The 19,352-nt window shown below is 35.0% G+C and overlaps 2 protein-coding genes and 2 pseudogenes across 2 annotated transcripts; 2 read left to right on the top strand and 2 right to left on the bottom strand.

Moving 5' to 3' along the window:
• LOC132180111 (uncharacterized) lies at positions 1-7,295 on the top strand (annotated as a pseudogene).
• Positions 7,296-12,938: 5,643 nt separating this feature from the next.
• Positions 12,939-13,770, top strand: LOC132179535 (uncharacterized). The gene has a single exon (XM_059592269.1). It carries the CDS (start codon positions 12,978-12,980, stop codon positions 13,656-13,658), a length of 681 nt encoding a protein of 226 aa, XP_059448252.1. The 5' UTR covers positions 12,939-12,977; the 3' UTR covers positions 13,659-13,770.
• Positions 13,771-14,681: 911 nt separating this feature from the next.
• Positions 14,682-15,367, bottom strand: LOC132179874 (uncharacterized; annotated as a pseudogene).
• A 512-nt stretch (positions 15,368-15,879) lies between these two features.
• On the bottom strand, positions 15,880-16,773 carry LOC132177255 (uncharacterized mitochondrial protein AtMg00810-like). Its single transcript, XM_059589504.1, has one exon. It carries the CDS (start codon positions 16,771-16,773, stop codon positions 15,880-15,882), a length of 894 nt encoding a protein of 297 aa, XP_059445487.1.
• Positions 16,774-19,352: the final 2,579 nt, after the last annotated feature.

Below are 19,352 nucleotides of genomic sequence, written 5' to 3'. Positions count from 1 at the left end.
ATGGCTTACCTAGGTTTCTTCCTCTCCTTTCTTCTACTCCTAGTAGCCCTGCATGGTTCCCATGCAGTGGAGTACATTGTCAAGAACTGGGCCGAAACAACCCCAGGCGGTGTCCGGTTCGATAATGAGCTGGGCATCGACTACACTAAGAAAATAATGGTGTCGGCCACCAACTTCATATGGAGCCTCTTTCAACAAAGAAAAAAAGACGACAGAAGGAGTGTCGAGAATGTCAGCCTTCTCGTCGATGACATGGAGGGGATCTCGTACGCTATCAACAACGAAATCCATGTCGGTGACAACTATATCAGAAACATAACGGCGGATATCACGTGGGACTTCAATGGGGTGCTTTACCATGAAATGACGCACATATGGCAGTGGAACGGAAACAATCAGGCTCCGAGAGGATTGATTGAAGGAATTGCTAATTTTGTGAGGTTGAAGGCTAATTACGCGCCTCCTCACTGGGTGCAGCCAGGTGGTGGGGAATGACGGCTACTCGGTGACGGTGCAATTTCTAGACTACTGCAATGGTCTTTATTGAAAATGAAAAAGAATGCTCAAACTTGGAGAAAAATCAACTTGCCTTCTCATTAGAATTGCATGTACACTATATATACCAAGTCTGTTTGAGCTTAGTCTGAAAACAGAATTAGTTTGAACACGTGCACTGATAAGTGCTAAAATATTCATATTTTTTGCCCTTAACTTGCATGTTTTAATCCTTTAGTTTTAGTTAATTCATGCTATTTTACTTCCTTTTTGTATTTTCTTTGTTTTATAGGCTTTTGGAAGAAAATGAAGTAAATCTGGAAGATTTGGGCCCAAAAGAGGGAAATTGGGAAAAATGGAGTTCCTGACATTGCTATCGATCGCAGGTTCCCTGCGATCGAGCACACTACCAGAGAGGACCAGCCGCGAAGCAGTCATGCGTGTTGGAGTGCAGCGCATATACGATCGATCGTAGACGAGCGATCGAGCGCACGTGGGTTGCAATCGATCGCACTCACGCGCAAGTGCCACATCAGCTGCAGCCAAGACTCCCTTTCCTTCCATATTAGGGTTTTCCAATTCCCAATTATAATAGGATTAAAACCCTACGAATTTCCTAAATTTACTTGCGTAACAAGGACTTCTAAAGCCTATAAATAGACCTCTTAGCCTCTAGGAATAAAGGTGGAGAAAAGAGGCACAAGCTCTGGAAAGGAACTGAAGGCTACATCAAGAGGAGTTTGGGTTTTTCTTCTCTTCCACCTTTTATCTTTTATTATGTAGTTTATATTTTTATTTAGGGCTAGATTGAAGCCCTAGTTATGTTCAATTAATATTTCAATATTGGATCTATTGTGATGGTTATGTTATGCTATTTAACTTGGTTAATTCTTGCTTTCATGAATTTCTCATATGTGTGTGCCTGATCAACATATGCATGTGGTATGGACTAGTTGATTAAATCAATTTGGATAATTGAGTCCTTGGTTTAATGTAAGTAACAAAAGAAATCCACACTGGGTTCTTGGGTTAATCAACATGGGGAACAGGGAGTAGACAACCATGCCCTAGGCCTCATGTGTTTGTCGATTTCCACAATTTTATGCTTTCTTAAAGAACAACTTAGTAGACACCTATGCTAAATCCTTTAAGAAAGAAAAGAATTAGAGTAGACACCCATGCCTAATTCGTTGTTTAGGGAAATCAATAGCTTAAGGAGTAGACATCCATGCTCTTAGGTTGACAAATATTAGATATGCATAACATGATCAAAGCATTGGCATATTGTTATATTAGCTTAATATAATTAGTGGTGGATATCAAAACCCTAATCATTTTTAGTTTTAGTTTATCTTTTATTTTATTTCTTTATTTTAACTAAATCATGACAATTGAGTTTTATCTTTTAATTAAATAGGACATTACTTCTAAACATAATTTATCAATCATCGTGGGAATGATCTCGTATTTGCCTGCTATACTATTGTTTTGATCTTGTGCACTTGCAAGTTAAAACGTACTAAATATTATCTATTAATTTGGATAGTATTTGGCACAACATGCACTTACAAATAACAACCAACTTACAACTGAAACTTACAAATAACAAACAACTTACAACTGAAAGCTTAACTAATAAACTTGTAACTTAGTAACTAAACTGCTCCTACAATCATGGAGTTTATTGCATGCTGATGTGGCAGCAGGGTAAGTCACTTGCTTTGGCTGCTCTGCTTATACTCTCAATACTCCCCCTCAAGATGAGATTTCATAATATTTCAGGAAGAATAAATATTATGAAGACTCATCTTGGACACCAAAGGATAAAATAAAGAGGAACCAAGAGCTTTTGTAAAAACATCTGCCAACTGATGTTGTGATGAAACATGAAAGGTTCGAATAACACCCATTTGCAGCTTTTCTCGTACAACATGACAATCAATGTCAATATGTTTTGTACGCTCATGAAAAACAGGATTTGCTGCAATGTGAAGAGCAGCTTTACTGTCACAATAGAGCAAGGCAGTTTGAAGGGGAACTTGCAAGTCTTGGAGAAGAGTTCTAAGCCACACAACCTCACAACAAGTGGATGCCATGGCCCTGTACTCAGCCTCTGCAGATGACCTGGAAACGGTTGTCTATTTCTTAGGTTTCCATGAAATTAATGCATTATCAAGGAAAATACAATACCCTATCACAGATTTTCTTGTATATGAGCAACCAGCCCAATCTGAGTCACAAAATGACTTCATTTGTAGACTAGAAGTAACAGGAAAGAACAACCCTTGAGCAGGAGATGATTTAATATATCTTAGTACTCTATTGGCTGCTGCTAAATGTGGAACTCTAGGCTTGTCCATAAACTGACTAAGAACCTGAACAGCAAAGAAAATATCAGGTCTTGTTATGGTGAGATAGAGTAGTATACCAACAAGCCTTCTGTATGAAGTAGGATCTTCTAAGATTGAACCAGAATCTTTAGAGAACTTCACATTAGGTTTCATTGGGAATTTTGCAGGTTTTGAAGCCAACATACCAGTATCTTCAAGAATCTCCAAGGCATATTTTCTCTGACAGACAGAGAGACCAAGCTCACTTCGAGCTATTTCCAAACCAAGAAAATATTTCGACTGTCCAAGATCTTTAAGCTTAAACCTATCATTAAGCACTTGAGTAAACTTCGAAACCTCAACTAGATTATCACTGGCAAGGATGATATCATCTACATATACCAGTAAGGCAATAAATGAACCATCTAAAATTCTAGTGAACAATGTGTAATCAACTCTAGATTGGACAAACCCAAACTCAATCAAAGCAGAAGAAAACTTTGCAAACCACTGCCAAGAAGCTTGCTTTAAGCCATAAAGTGATTTGTTGAGCTTACATACCTTGGACTCCCCCTTTTTAGAAAAACTAGGAGGCAATAACATGTAAACCTCTTCATCAAGATTGCCATGAAGAAAGGCATTATTCACATCCAACATGTGAAGATGCCATTTCTTTGCAGCTGCAACTGCCAAAAGGGTTCTCACTGTTGTGAGTTTAGCCACAGGAGAAAAAGTTTCATAATAATCCAATCCCTCACATTGGTTATAACCCTTTGCTACCAATCTTGCTTTACACCTTTCCAAAGTCCTATCAGACTTTAACTTCACTTTATAGACCCACTTACATCCAATGGCTTGTTTTGAAGCTGGAAGATCAACTACTATCCTAGTATTATTAAGTTCAAGAGCCTTGATCTCATTATCCATAGCCTCACGCCACTCCTCAAATTTGACAGCTTGAGTATATGACTTGGGTTCAACAATAACCGAAACAGAAAGACTAAAAGATTTCTGATTAGATGAAAGCTTGTTATATGAAAGAACTGAAGACAAATCATAAGGAATACCTGAAGATGGAAAGGCTGCTGTGGGTTCTGAAGTGGAGGCAGCAATATGACAATGATAGTCATGCAAATATCCTGGTCTGTGTTTTACCCTAGAAGACTTTCTAAGTGGCTGTTGTGAATTTTCTAAATGTGGACTTGCAGAATCAAAATCAAATGTTATATCATCAGGAATTGGAGCTGAGTTATGAGTACTAGACTCCAAAGAAGTGGAAGATGAAGTTGGAATCATAGGATGTGGTAAACTGACCACTGATTCAGGTAAACATTGAGTAGGAATGGGTAAAGGAATGACTTAATCAGATAAAGGAAAATTGTGAATCGAGATATTTGATTGCATAAGGAAAAATGGTTTCATGAAAAATAACATCTCTTGATACAAACACAGTTTTAAGAGTTAAATCATAAAGCTTGTACCCTTTAATACCATATGGATATCCAAGAAATATGCAGGGTCTAGCTCTAGGATCAAACTTGTGTCTATCTTTAAGAAGAGTGTTTGCATAACAAAGGCAACCAAACACTCTCAAATGAGAATAAGAAGGAATTAATTTGAATAAGACTTTATAAGGAGATTTATGATGCAGAACAGAAGTAGGAATCCTATTGATTAAATGTACTACAGTAAGAACACAATCTCCCCAAAATTTTAAAGACAAATGTGATTGAAATCTAAGAGATCTTGCTACATTCAGAATGTGTTGGTGTTTTCGTTCAACAATTGAGTTTTGTTGTGGTGTTTCTACACAACTAAGTTTATGGAGAACACCTTTTGATGCATAAAAATCACTCATGTTGAACTCAGTACCATTATCTGATCTTAAAGATTTGATTTTAGAATTGAATTGAGTTTCAACCATATTATAGAAAGTTTGAATATGGTTTCTAGTTTGAGACTTATGTTGCAATAGATGGATCCAAGTGAATCTTGTATGATCATCAACAATAGTTAAAAAATAAGAAGATCCACGAATAGATTTAACAGAAAAAAGGCCACAAATGTCACAATGAATTAAATCAAAAGGTTGCTAAGAAACAGAAGAACTATGAGGAAAAGATAATCTGTGTTGCTTAACCAAAGGGCAAATATTGCAATTTTTATTTGATTCATGAAGAATCTGAGGAATTACAGGGGAAAGCATCTTTAAAGGTAAGTCAGAAGGATGTCCTAATCTGAAATGCCACAAACTAGCATTGACAGATTCAACAAAAAAACTAGTAGATGCCAAACTAGTGACTGCATTATTAAACTTGAAAGAACTGAAATTGAAATTTACAGAATTCAAAGGTAAAACAGAAACTGGATTTTGCAGCAAATGATATAAACCTCCAGCCTCTTCACCCACACCAATCGTTCTCCAACTTGTAAGGTGCTGAATGAAACAGAATTTTGATAAGAAAATGAAACAACATTGTAAGCTTTTAACCAACTTACTAACAGATATCAAATTGAATGAAAAAGAAGGAATACAGAGCACATCAGTTAATGTAAAAGATTCTAAAATCTTAATTGTGCCAACATGAGTAACTGATGCATGCTGTCCATTAGGTAACCTTACTGTTTTTGAAGTAACAGGAGTGAAAGTAGTGAAAAATGAAACAGAACAGAACATGTGATCTATAGCTCCAGTATCAATGATCCAAGGAGCTTTGACAGAATTTGTTAATGAATTCTGTTGAGTTAGAGAAGCAGAAGATGCAAAAACTGAATGTTTTGTATTTAAGAGAGAGACTGGAGAGGTAATTGAGAAATTACCTGCACCTGTCAGATTGGTAGAAGTGTCACCTTGAATAGGATCTGCTGAAATCTGACTGGAGAGTGGAACTTGATGGACAGAAGATTCAAGTTCTGGAATTGGAGGCTTGAACATGTCCATAAGCTGCTGACATTGTTCATAGGTAATAGGCAACTGAGGAACAGTGTAGTTAGAGACTTGACTAGCAAAATGTAGAGCATTCCTTCCTTTGGTGAATTTGTAACCAGGGGGAAAGCCATGAAGCTTATAACACTTTTTCATAGTGTGTCCAGGAATGCCACAATGAGAGCATATAGGCTTTTCCTTACGATTCTGATAAGATCTATTAGCAGCAAAACGATTTGGAGGAACAACCTTTGTAAGCAGAGCAGTAGTGTTCTGATTGAAATAAAAGCTTGAAGAAGAAATCAACTGTTGCCTTTCCTCTTGAATAACAAGGGAGAAGACCTTATTAATAGAGGGAAGTGGATCAATCAGCAAAATTTGTCCTCGAACATGGGAATAACTCTCATTCAACCCCATCAGGAATTGGTAAACATGCTGTTGCTGGTGATAAGACACGATAGTCTTCAATGCTCCACAGGTGCATGTAGGAATTGGTTGATAGTTACCCAGCTCGTCCCATAAACCTTTCAGTGCAGTAAAATAAGAACTTACAGAGTTATTTTCCTGTGACAGAGAAGAAATAGCCTTCTGGAGCTGGAAAATACGCAACCTATTGTGCTGAGAAAAACGATCATGAAGGTCGTTCCACATTTTAGAAGCATCATCAATATAGATGATACTTGTGGTGATCTCCTTGGAAACTGAGTTCAATAACAACGATAGAACCATATTATTACACCTAGTCCATGCCAAACCAGTGGAATCAGCAAGATTGGAGGGCTTCGACAGAGTGCCATTAACAAAATCCAGCTTGTTTTTGGCCGAGAGTGCCATCATCATCGCCCTTTTCCATGAATTATAGTTTTCTCCGTTGAGCTGTTGAGAAACAATCATGGCGCCTGGACTGTCACCATGATGAAGAAAGAAAGGACTAGAAGAGTCCATTTCTGTGGAAGAAAAAGTTGTATTGGAATGAGCAGCAGTATTGATTTCAGGAATCACCATTGAAGGAATGCATTAAGAAGGTATGAAAAAAAATGAAGAAGATGCGGAGAATTCAGAGAAAAAGCTCTGACACCATATTGAAAATGGAAAATAATGCTCAAACTTGGAGAAAAATCAACTTGCCTTCTCATTAGAATTGCATGTACATTATATATACCAAGTCTATTTGAGCTTAGTCTGAAAACAGAATTAGTTTAAACACGTGCACTTACAAATAACAATCAACTTACAACTGAAACTTACAAATAACAAACAACTTACAACTGAAAGCTTAACTAATAAACTTGTAACTTAGTAACTAAACTGCTCCTACAATTATGGAGTTTATTGCATGCTGATGTGGCAGTAGGGTAAGTCGCTTGCTTTGGCTGCTCTGCCTTGACTGCTCTACTTGTACTCTCAATAGTCTTAGGGATGGGCTTGTGGAAAAACTCAACAGAAAGATGAGAGATAATTATAGTGACAACTTGTTTGTGGAGCTGCTGGGGAAGACGGTTGATTAGCTTTGGAGTGCCTACAAGGCCCAATATGGAAATTAGGCAGCTTAATCATCAGCTATAACTGGTATAATTAGTATATTATTGTGAATAAGATGATTGAGAAGCAGTGTTAATTTGTTATTGTTAGTTCTCTTTTAAAGTTAGTATTTTACTTGGTAAAAAAAAGTTCCTATTTATAGGAAAAATATTGTAAGTAGAATAATATAAATATAATAATCAAATCAAGATATTTGATTACAATAATACATGAAAGGTAAATAACTTAACTTGTATTGAAACAAACTTTAGGAGGGGAGGAGGGAGCTCCCCTCTACTACCCTCTTCTTTCTTTTCCTTCTCCTTGTTTTTTTCTCTTTTCTCTTTCCCATCCACCGCCATCCCACAGGATCTGATTGGGTTTCTAGATTTATTTTCTTCAAAATCAAATATAGTTTTCTCCATCAGTTCCTTCCATCCACGCTACTGTTCACCAGCCACCCTTCTTCCAGTCGCCGGCTTTCATGCATCAATCTGCCGGCCACACGCTGGTGCATGGGTCCCATGTGCCAACGTGTCAGCGACATCGTCACTAGTACAACTTCAATTCGTCAGATCCGCTCCTCCACAGTCTGATGTGCCAGTCTGACTGCACCGATCACCGATCCAGTTTCTATGTCACCAATGGGAGTACGGTGTTTTACGGTTTTTTGTTTCTGTTTATGCATGCATTTTTGTTTTTGCTCCTAGTCTTTGAGCTGAGGAGGGATATTAATTTCGGTGCGGGGGGTTATCTTCATGGCCAGTAAAATAAAGTAAGAAAATATGGGCTACCCATGTCTTAAATCTATTTTGCTTTTGGAAGCCGGAGCAGATATATTCCATAAGAAAAGTTGTGCATGAGTTAGCGGAGGCTATTGTCATAAATAGTTTTTGGATTGTGAGATTTTACGGATTGTATATATGATGTTGTATTAACATAACTTTGGACTATGTTATGTAAGAATGTTATGCTCTGGGATATTGTTAGAGCTGATATGTTCTAGATCTTATATATCTTGAATGAAATACGAAATATTTTCAGTTAAAAAAAAAAGAAAGATAAATGACTTAATAAAGAAAATGAGTAATGCTAGGTACCATATTTTTATCCTCTTAAAATCCTCCTAAAACTGATATGACTTTCAAAATCATTATTTAATCAAAATTCAAGTATGATTCATCTAAATTTTAATGGTGATTTTAAAAGGCACATCAGATTTATGAGGATTTTAAGAGGGTAAAAAGATGGTGCCTAGCATTACTCAAAGAAAATACCGATAAACCTAATTTAGAAATATTTGATTAACTCAACTGTTATCATATTTTTCCATATTTTGAAAGATAGAATACCCTAAAAAAATTTATTCGAATTAGGGTTGATTTTGGAGTTGATACCACTACCTGCTATCTCACGGAAACTTCCCTTTTTATTGCAACTTTGCCTTTTCAAATTGATCAAAAGTATATGCAATTTTATACTTTTTTTTCCTCTTCTTCTCCTACTTCTTTTCGCTGGCAAGAAAGTTTCAGCATTGACTTGTCAAAATTTAATAGCAGTCAAAAGACCTGGTATAGTGGGGAGCCGGCGGCCAGCTTTTTCGCCAGTTTTTTCGAGAATTTGTCTCTTTGAAGCGGCCAGTTTTTTCGCCAGTTTTTTCGAAAATTTGTCTCTTTGAATTTAATAGTGGGGAGCCGGCGGCCAGTTTCTTATTCTTTAATTTCTGCAAGTCTTCTACTCAGCTAATTAATTAATGGGAGTTTTCTTAAACAAGAGAATGGAATATAATCTTTTCCATTAATTTTTTTTAATGCAATATTTCGTGCAAATTAAATGGAATTAAGTATTCCTTTCATTTTCTTCAAAAAAAAAAAAAAAAAAAAAAGTATTCCTTTCATTAAATAAGTGAAATATATGTCTTCTTAGCCTTAGATTAATAAAAGATTTTTTTTAAAAAAAAATAGAGAATACAATAATCAGATCATAATCATGTAGTTTTCATCTTCTTTGAATTTAGTTAATGAGTTTTCAATTTTAAGTAGGGGTGCAAAGGCGGGCGGTTTTTAACCGCCCGCTAACCGCTAACCGCTATAACCGCCAACCGCCTAACCGCCTAACCGTTTAACCGCATTAACCGCTAACCGCCTAACCGCCATAACTGCCTAGCGGTTAGCGGTTAGCGGTTATTGGGTCTACTAACCGTAACCGCTAACCGCCTTTTTATATAATATATTTTTATAATTATAATTATAAAAATATTTATACATATAACATAATCACTTGATCATTAAATCACAATTTTTTTTAAAAATAATTAAATCACAATTTGAGTATTAATATATTATCACTATAATTTATATGATTATATCACATGAGATTGATTATTAAATCATTTGATTATATAATAACAAATTATACATATATAATATGACATAACTCATAAGTATACTAATTCATACTAATACAACAATTAAATATCTAGAGACTTATTTCCAATGTATGTTATAAACCTATAAGTCTATATAAGTCTACATATGTATATGAATAATATAAATGTATAATATCAATAGTTAATCATATGATTCAATGACAATTCAAATACTTTATTCAAGACTTCAAGTGAATCATATTATTAATGTACAATGATGATATGATTCGTATAATATCAAATTAAGTAATTGACATTGGATTAAACAATGACCAATGTGTTACTTATAAACACAATTTAAGTATTAATGTATTATCATTATAATTTTAGTAATTTATATATTATCACTATAATTGATATGATTATATCACATGATGACTTGATCATTAAATCATATGATTATATAATAATAAATAATACATATATAATATGACATAACTCATAAGTCATAAGTCTACAAGTTAATCATATGATTCATGTACAATGATAATCACAATTGATTCAATTGAATTAAACAATATGTTACTTATAACTACAAATCTACAATTTAATTAAAGCATTATTAGATACTTTAGGAATTTAGGATTTAGGAGTTTGAACATTACCATTTACCATTAGATATTAAGTTCAATTCAAAGAAAAAAGATTATAAGTAAATATGATAAGAATTTAAATAATTAATCATATGAATCGTATGATATAATTTAATGAGACTATATGATTATATAATATCAAATTAAGTAATTGACATTAGATTCAACAATGTGTTACTTATAATCACAATTGAAGTATTAATGTATTTTTTGAACATTTTTTAGAAAAAGAAATTTAACCATTTTTTGAAAGAAACAAAAAAAAGAAAATTAACAATTTTGAACAATTTTGAATTTTATATATATATATATATATATATATATATAATTGCTTATAGTTATATTATATGCATATTGAATAATATAAATGTATAAGATAAATATTTAACTATATGATCCAATTACAATTCCAATACTTAATCAATTATTCATGTACAATGACAATGACAATGTGATTCATATAATATCAAATTAAATAATTGACATTGGATTAAACAATGTGTTACTTATAACTACAATTGAAGTATTTTTGTTTGTTTGTAAGTTATAAGATCAACACTTAATCATATGATCTAATGACAATTCAAATATTTATAGCAATTGGGCCCAAGAAGATATTAAAAATACAAGAAAAAAAAATGAGGGTAAAAAAAAGCCCAAAAAGCCCAAAAAAAAAAGCCCAATTTTAAAAAAGCGGTTAGCGGGCGGTTATCTATTTTACTAACCGCTAACCGGCCACTAACCGCTAACCGCTAACCGCTAGGCGGTTAGCGGTTGCACCCCTAATTTTAAGTATAAGGTCCTTAGGTTTTGCACGCCCAATTTTAAAAATAGATCATTTTGTCACTTTACCATTAAAGTTAACAGTTTGTTATTTGCCACATCTATCTCATTTGGCACGTCAACATCCATCTCATCACCCCAGTGTAATGCCACGCCAACGGAACCGAAGTCTTTTATTATTGTGTGTTTGCTCTTTAGGTTCTTAAGTTATATATTTTTCAAAGTTTTATGTGTCAAATTGATTTTTTTTGTTGGTCTTTTTTTTGTTATGAATGGCTTAACACTTGTTGACGATAAAGTGAAGTGTTCCTAACATGTCAAATGAGTCATGTGACAAATGACAAACGGTTAACTTTGACAATAAAGTGACAGAGTAACATATTTTTAAATTTAGACAAAACCTAAGAGCTGTATTCTTAAAAGTGTAAACTCATTGACTAAATTCAAATAAGATGAAAAATTAGGGTCTAAATATGATTTTTCCCATTATGAAATTTGCATTAAATTCCAATAAATCACATATTGTAGAGAAGTGATCAAAAGATGCATATATAGTTACTAAGAAGAGAGTGGAGTTAATTAAATGATATATTGACATGCTTTCACTTAAGTTCTTTAATCTTAAATGTCCAAAAAAAGAAAAGAAAAGAACACCACCCATCCTTATAAATTCAATTAAAAAAATACCGAAAATTGACAAAAACCGTTAATTGTTGAAATTAGAAACTTCTGTCCTTAATCCTTATCCATCACAAGGCCAAAACTTTAGGGGTGTATGGGACAATTAATTTCCTTTAGATTATGATGGTTGCTGATAATGCACGTGAGCCTTTTTTTTTTTTTTTTTTTAATTTTTTATGAGACCGAGCGAAAAAAATAATATTTATTGTATCCCCACTTTTTCCAGATAAAATTACTACTCAAATTAATGGGCCATAGAAATAAATTCACACAAAATTAAATATTGGACCATCAATTCAAAACTGAAATTGTAGATGGAGAGAAAATTATTGAAGTAGTTTTCATATATTTAATTTAGATAATCGATTAAGGACCACGCCTCATATCTAAGTAGTTCATATATTTTTGAACAAGAAACCTTCTTGAATATCATATAGAAACAGAGTTTTAAAAACTCCAAGAGACAAGAGCAAGTTGCTCTAAAGATACAATAGAAAAAATACATTCAGGACTCTCCTCCAATCATATCATATCTTGTGCATTAAGAAGAGATTGTTTCGCCAATAAATGAGCAACCATGTTAGCTTCTCTCTTCACTTGACTCACCACCCAACTCCTCCTTGTGAATAAGACACTATGTATATCCTCAACAATCTCTCCGTATGAGCTCCAATCTTTGCTCATATTTCGAAGTACTTGGATTACTAGAAAAGAATCACCCTCCAAAATAATGTTTGGCAGCCCCACCTCACAACATAACTCAGCCGTACCTCACAACATAGTTCATATATAAGGGAAAGGTAATGTCGATACATGTCTCTAACTCAACCGATTAGGACCACGCCTCATAAAATAAAAGTTATTAGTCTAAATCTTTCCCTTTTTTTTGTAAAAAAATAATAATAATAAAAAATAAATTTTAAAAAAAGTTCCTATAGAAAGCAAACATTCAAAATTACCGGCAAATGGCCCTTGTCCAGATCATGATCAATGATTTTTTTTTTTTTTTTTTTTGAATAAATTGGTCAAAGTCAATGCCATGCACAAAACCAAAAAAAGAGGAAGAAGTCTCTCCCTTCCATTATGGCTAAAACCCTAAACGCACGTAATAATATGTAATTAAATTAAGTAGTGCGAGGACTTTACTCCCTATAAAAATCATAGAGCACCACTGCATTTCTTGTGCAAAAGCAACCAAAAAGAAAACCAGAAAGACAACCATGGCTCACCGCATGATGTTTTTCCTCTCTTTCCTAGTAACCCTGGCAGCCATTGAAGGCATTCATGCAGTTGACTACGTGGTCACCAACACCGCCGAGAACACTCCCGGTGGGGTTCGCTTTAACAAGAAGATCGGATCTGGCTACAGCAGGCAAACCTTGGTTTCTGCCACGGATTTCATATGGAGGACCTTTCAGCAAAACAATGCCGTCAACAGAAAGAATGTGCAGAAAGTGAGCTTGTTTATCGACGACATGGATGGAGTTGCATATGCTAGCAACAACGAGATCCATGTCAGTGCGAGATACATCAACAGCTATTCGGGTGATGTGAAAAGAGAAATCACCGGCGTGCTTTACCATGAAATGACACATGTTTGGCAGTGGAATGGTAATGGGTTGGCTCCTGGAGGATTGATCGAAGGAATTGCTGATTTTGTGAGGCTGAAGGCAGGATACGCGCCAAGCCACTGGGTGCAGCCTGGGAAAGGTGATAAATGGGACCAGGGATACGATGTTACAGCTCGGTTTCTAGACTATTGCAATAGTCTTAGAAATGGGTTCGTGGCTGAGTTGAACAAGAAAATGAGGACTGGTTATAATGCTCATTTTTTTGTTCAACTACTTGGAAAATCTGTTGATCAGCTCTGGAGGGACTACAAAGCCAAGTATGGAAATTAGAGGGGATGGTTAGAACTATATTAATACGATAAATAATGTATCCTGCATCATCATAATTGGTGAAATAAATAAATAAATTATATGAATAAATGTTTTTAGATGATTGTCATGAGTTATTTCATTGTTTAAATATAAATTAGACATCAATATAAGTTTCTAACCCAAAGATATCAGACATCAATATGGGTTTAGTGCGAAAATTTGTTTTATGCCATGGCTGCTACAGTGCTACTCGCTGTGCCTTTCATTCTTTGTCTTCAAGATTTTAATAATAATATAATATGATTTTGAGTGGTCTAAGTGGTGAACATGTGTCAGTCCACCAAAATAAAGCCTCCACGATTGAGATGTTGACCTTTACCATACGAACAACCTCTGCTCTGGATGGACCCAGGAGACATTTATGCAATTTTATTGTTTGGAATGGCTAGCCCACAAAGCTGTGCGTTTGATTTGACTTAGGACGAGCTATTCTGCCAAGTCGATCTAAATCTTGTTCGAACCTAAACTTAAAACAAGTTATTCGGTCAAGCTTTTCGGTCTTTTTTTACTGTCCGTTTTGACCCTATAAACGTTGTAATTAGTAAAATTTTATGAACAATGACTTTATAGCATTTGAATCAACTTTGTAACACCACAAAGCTTGCTTCCATCCAACGTTAGAATCACTAGATATATGTGACATTTTTATCAAGACTGGTATGATGGAAATTAGTTTTGTTGCATCATTTTATTAATCGAAATCTTTTAGCTAGTGAGGGCTTCCACTTTATATTTTTTTGTGAATCGAAGAAGTTTATATAGGAGTACTATAAGGATTTTAGTGGATTTCACACGCTCTCATAGTCTCATGTCAGTAAAATGTGCACAATCTCCAACTCTGAATGGGAAAGGAACGATATATATATATATATAAGCAATCGTCTAAAAACATTTATTTTGATATTTTATTTATTTCATCAAATATGATGATACAGGATACATCAAATATAATCATATTAATAAACTCTTAATCAGCCCTTTTTAATTTCCATACTTGGCTTTATAGTTGCTCCAGAGTTGCTCTAGACTTTCCAAGCAATTCAACAAAAAAGTTAGCATTATAATCACTTCTCATTTTTCTTGTTCAACTCCGCCACGAACCCATTTCTAAGATCATTGCAATAGTCTAGGAACCGAGCTGTAACATCGTATCCTTGGTCCCATCGATCACCCCGTCCAGGCTGCACCCAGTGGCTTGGCGCATATCCTGCCTTCAACCTCACAAAATCAGTAATTCCTTCGATCAATCCTCTAGGAGCCAACCCATTACCATTCCACTGCCAAACATGTGTCATTTCATGGTAAAGCACGCCGGTGATTTCTCTTTTCACATCACCCGAATAGCTGTTGATGTATCTCGCGCTGACGTGGATCTCGTTGTTGCTAGTAAATGCAACTCCATCCCTGTCATCGATAAACAAGCTCACTTTCTGCACATTCTTTCTGTCGGCGGCATTGTTTTGCTGAAAGGTCCTCCATATGAAATCCGTGGCGGAAATCAAGGTTTGCCTACTGTAGTCAGATCCAATAACGTTGTTAAAGCGAACTCCACCGGGAGTGGTCCCGACGGTGTTGGTGACTACGTAGTCAACTGCATTAATGCCTTCAATGGCTGCTAGGGTTAGTAGAAAAGAGAGGGAAAACATCATGTGGTGAGCCATGGTTGTGGTTGTACCAGACATGCAGTGGTGCTATATGATTTATATAAAAGAGTTCTTAGAGAACGTGATTTTGCGGAATGATCTTTGTGCTGCTTTCTTATTGAACTTAAATAGAAAAGACAATACAATCATAATCCATCACCAACTTTGATAACATAAGTTGATGTGAACTAGAAAACTAATAACATAATCCTAATATAAGAATAAGACTTAATTCTAATCTAAAAGCAATAACAAGAGAAGAAGAAAGGTTTAATGTAACCACAAGAAAAGAAGGGAGAGATGCAGTAGGAATAGAAGTCTTCAGACGATCACGTGTGCGATCGATCGCACTACCAGGGGCTTCAGGATGGTGTCTGATCGATCACACTAGGGAGTGCGATCAATTGCACTACCATGGGCTTCAGGATGCAGTGCGATCCATCGCACTACCAAAAACATTTGCCTTGTAGTAAGTGCGCTCGATCGCACTACCAGGGGCTTCAGGAACTTCTTCAGGGACTTCATCAGCAGTATGCTTAACATGCCCCCTCAAGCAAAAAGGGGATGAAATCACTTGTAGCTTGGATTTTAGAAATAGAAACCGAGCTGAAGACAATCCCTTGGTGAACACATCTGCAATTTGGTCTGCTGTGGAGATGAAGGATACTATGATGTCTCGGTTGAGGACTTTTTCTCTGATAATCAACTTCGATATGCTTTGTTCTAGCATGATAAACGGGATTGGCAGCCAAGGATAGTGCACTGACATTATCACACCAGACAACTGGAGCCTTTGAAAGAGAAATTTGAATTTCTTGAAATAACATTCGTAACCAAAATAGCTCATTAGTAGTAATAGCAAGGGATCGATACTCAGCCTCTGTGCTTGATCTTGAGACCACAGGTTGTTTCTTTGAACTCCAGAAGATTAAGCAATTACCAAGGAAGATTGCAAAGCCAAAAGTGGATCTCCTATCATCTGGACAACCAACCCAATCTAAATCACAAAAGGCATTCAGTTGAAGATTTGAGCTGGAGTAAAACAAGCCATGGTGGAGGGTGTTCTTGAGGTATCTGAGAACTCTTTTAATTGCTGACCAGTGAGTAACAGTTGGATGGTGCATATGTTGACAAAGTTGATTCACAGAGAAGGCTATATCAGGTCGAGTTAGAGTGCAGTATTGGAGAGCTCCTACTACACTTTTATACTCAAAAGGATCAAGCAGGGACTCTCCATTTAATTTGGACAACTGAGAACCAGATGGGCATGGAGACTTTGCAGGCTTTGCTTCAATCATCTTGGTTCTATGGAGGATGTCAGTAACATATTTTGCTTGACAGAGATGAATCCCTGTAGAACTTCGAGTAACATGTATGCCAAGAAAGAAACTTAGAGAGCCTAAGTCTTTAACAGGGAATTCCTTCTGCATTAGCCCAATAATCTTAATATATAAAGCCCCGGGCGTATAGGGAATATATATTGAAGAGACTTTAAGCGTCCAGAGAGCAACTTGAGCATATATGCCTAAAAAACTCCCAAACAAATTGACTTGGCTCCCAACAATATTGTTTCAATTGTCCAAAGGTGGGTTTACGTTTTTCCAAGTTCGAATTCAAAGCTATGGATAAACAACCTTCTAGCACTAGCCAACAAGTAATGCCCAAAGTCAAAGGAAATTAAGCTATTTATTTTATTATAATTGCCTCCTATTGCATTGGATTCTCTCTAATTAATTTGCTCCAAACCATCCCAACACCTTTAAGCCCCACAGCTAACAACAAAATAGAGAAATAGAATAGAAATGAAGTACCAATATTCATTCTCTTATATTTGCCTTCAATTAATGTCATTTTTCATATATTATGAGTAATTCTATTTAGTAGATTTTTGTACGATATGATTGTCATACAATTGAAAAGACGTAGCAATGAAATCAGCTTTTGGATTACCATTTAAGTTTTTTTTTTTTAAATGCTGATCTAGAAACTGATTTTTAGTGCAACATCATCGAGCTGTATAACAGTTATAGAGCTTGTTCATCATTTCTTTCTTTTTCTTGCTCTTCTACAGCATGCATGTGGAGGGCTTCCTTGGAATATGGATGAAACTATAACGTTTACATAAGGGGGCCCATGAATAATTCTAAAAAAAATATATACTTTTTAACAATTGATTTATAACTAAACATTCAAATACTTATATAAAAATATGCTTTATATAAACTATAAAATATTTCGTACATGAGATAATTAAAGAGACAGATTATAAAAAAATTATTATTATTGGCACAATTTGTTTCTACAAAGTGCATATAATGAGCTAGTAGAAAGGATAATTCCAACTTTAAATATATATAATTGTCTGAAAATTTTTTAAAAAATTGAATGGTATCTAAACTAAGAAATATATTGCATCATAAAATTATTTTTAATGAAAAGAGTTATAAAATATATGCCTTTGAGAAGAAACCTAAAGATCGAAGCTCACACATTTGTTTCAAATTTTTTTTGCGGTTGTAATTTTCAGAAACGTTGGGGGCCGGGACGTGGCTTTTTTGTAAAAAAAAATGTGGTAACTTCTACAAATTTTGTTTTTTAAAATTTTTTAGGGATTTTTCTTCCGAAAAATCTTTAAGAGAAGAGGACGAGTACTTTGCAAAAAAAAAAAAAAAAAACTGGGAAGGGGGCCATGGCCCACCCGGGTCCCAAGCCCCTACTTGGGTCCGTCAGCCTTGATCGCTCTTAAATATCAATTTCCTCCTTTGTTAATAAAGACCTCATCATTAGCCAAGCTTTTATTTTGGGCCAAGTACGGATGAATTGGGCCAAGGACATGCCAGCCTCCTCTCTCCCCCCTCCATTTTATTTATTTTATTCAAAATGGGAGGCTAGGGAGACCAATTGTAGTTATTCTACTTGGGCATGACTATAGTAGCACATATCCGCTAAAAGCCGCACAGAAGGGACCTTCAGCCCCACCAGACATCAATGGGAATGAAAGGCTGTTAATACTAATAAAACATATGTGGAGATTTTCTATTGCGAATATTCGAACTCACACCCTAATACATGTCTTAATCACTTAAAAATTTTCTTGTGCCATTGAACCACCACTCTTGATGGTATGTGTGCATGGTTACACCCATGGCACACTTGGACAAATGCTAGAATTAGAAAGAGGATAAAAGTAAGAATTTAGTCTTTTTTTTTTTTTTTAATTAAATTTTCTGTCAAATCGTCATCCTCTTTATGAAGAGACATGGGATTATAATTTATAAGTTCTTTGGGCTTCACATATATTAACATGCGTATTTGTGACACTTTTAACATTAGACTTGGGTTGAAATGTAGCACTATTTATAAATTAATCATAACTCTAGTTTGTTGCTATTTTGATAGAAAACACAATTATCGCCTTTAATTCCAAGTAATTATTAATTGCCATGAAGAAAGTGTCTAGAAAAATATGATCTTGGAACATTATTTATCTATTAGGATAGCTTGATAGATAAATAATGTGTCATGAAGATAGACTTTCTCGCACATGTGCTCAAACTTTTCTCGCATATTTGATTACATGCCATGAAAGTTTAACTTTTTCTTGGCGTATACTCAAATATGTCAAGAACAATTTATTGTCTAGGGTTTGAGTGTTTTTCATTTTTTTGTAGTCAATTGAGCTAATTTATGAACATGTGAGGAAGTTAATTGCTACTGTCATATGTATATATAAATAAATTGGCCAATTAAATTTTAGGGTTAAATACTATTCAAGTACTTGTGGTTTGCATCAAAATCAAATAGCTACCTACGTTTTCAAAAATATTGCAAATGGTACATGTGGTGAGCCAATAAATCCACTTGGTACCTCTGTCAAGATTCCGTTAAGTTTTAACGGAATGTCACATCACCCTTACACGTGGGCGCCACGTGGTATGGCACCTGGGTTTTGGGTACCATGACATATTTTATTTTAAAAAACAAAAAAAACAAAAAACAAAAAACAAAA

Source organism: Corylus avellana, chromosome ca4 (genome assembly GCF_901000735.1).
Source record: "Corylus avellana chromosome ca4, CavTom2PMs-1.0".
Lineage (NCBI taxonomy): Eukaryota > Viridiplantae > Streptophyta > Magnoliopsida > Fagales > Betulaceae > Corylus > Corylus avellana.
This window is presented reverse-complemented; position numbering and strand designations above follow the sequence as displayed.

What these genes read in the sequence shown, in the direction of transcription:
- LOC132179535 (XM_059592269.1), top strand. Translation starts at nt 12,978, where the DNA reads ATGGCTCACCGCATGATGTTTTTCCTCTCTTTCCTAGTAACCCTGGCA.
- LOC132177255 (XM_059589504.1), bottom strand. Translation starts at nt 16,773, where the DNA reads ATGCAGAAGGAATTCCCTGTTAAAGACTTAGGCTCTCTAAGTTTCTTT.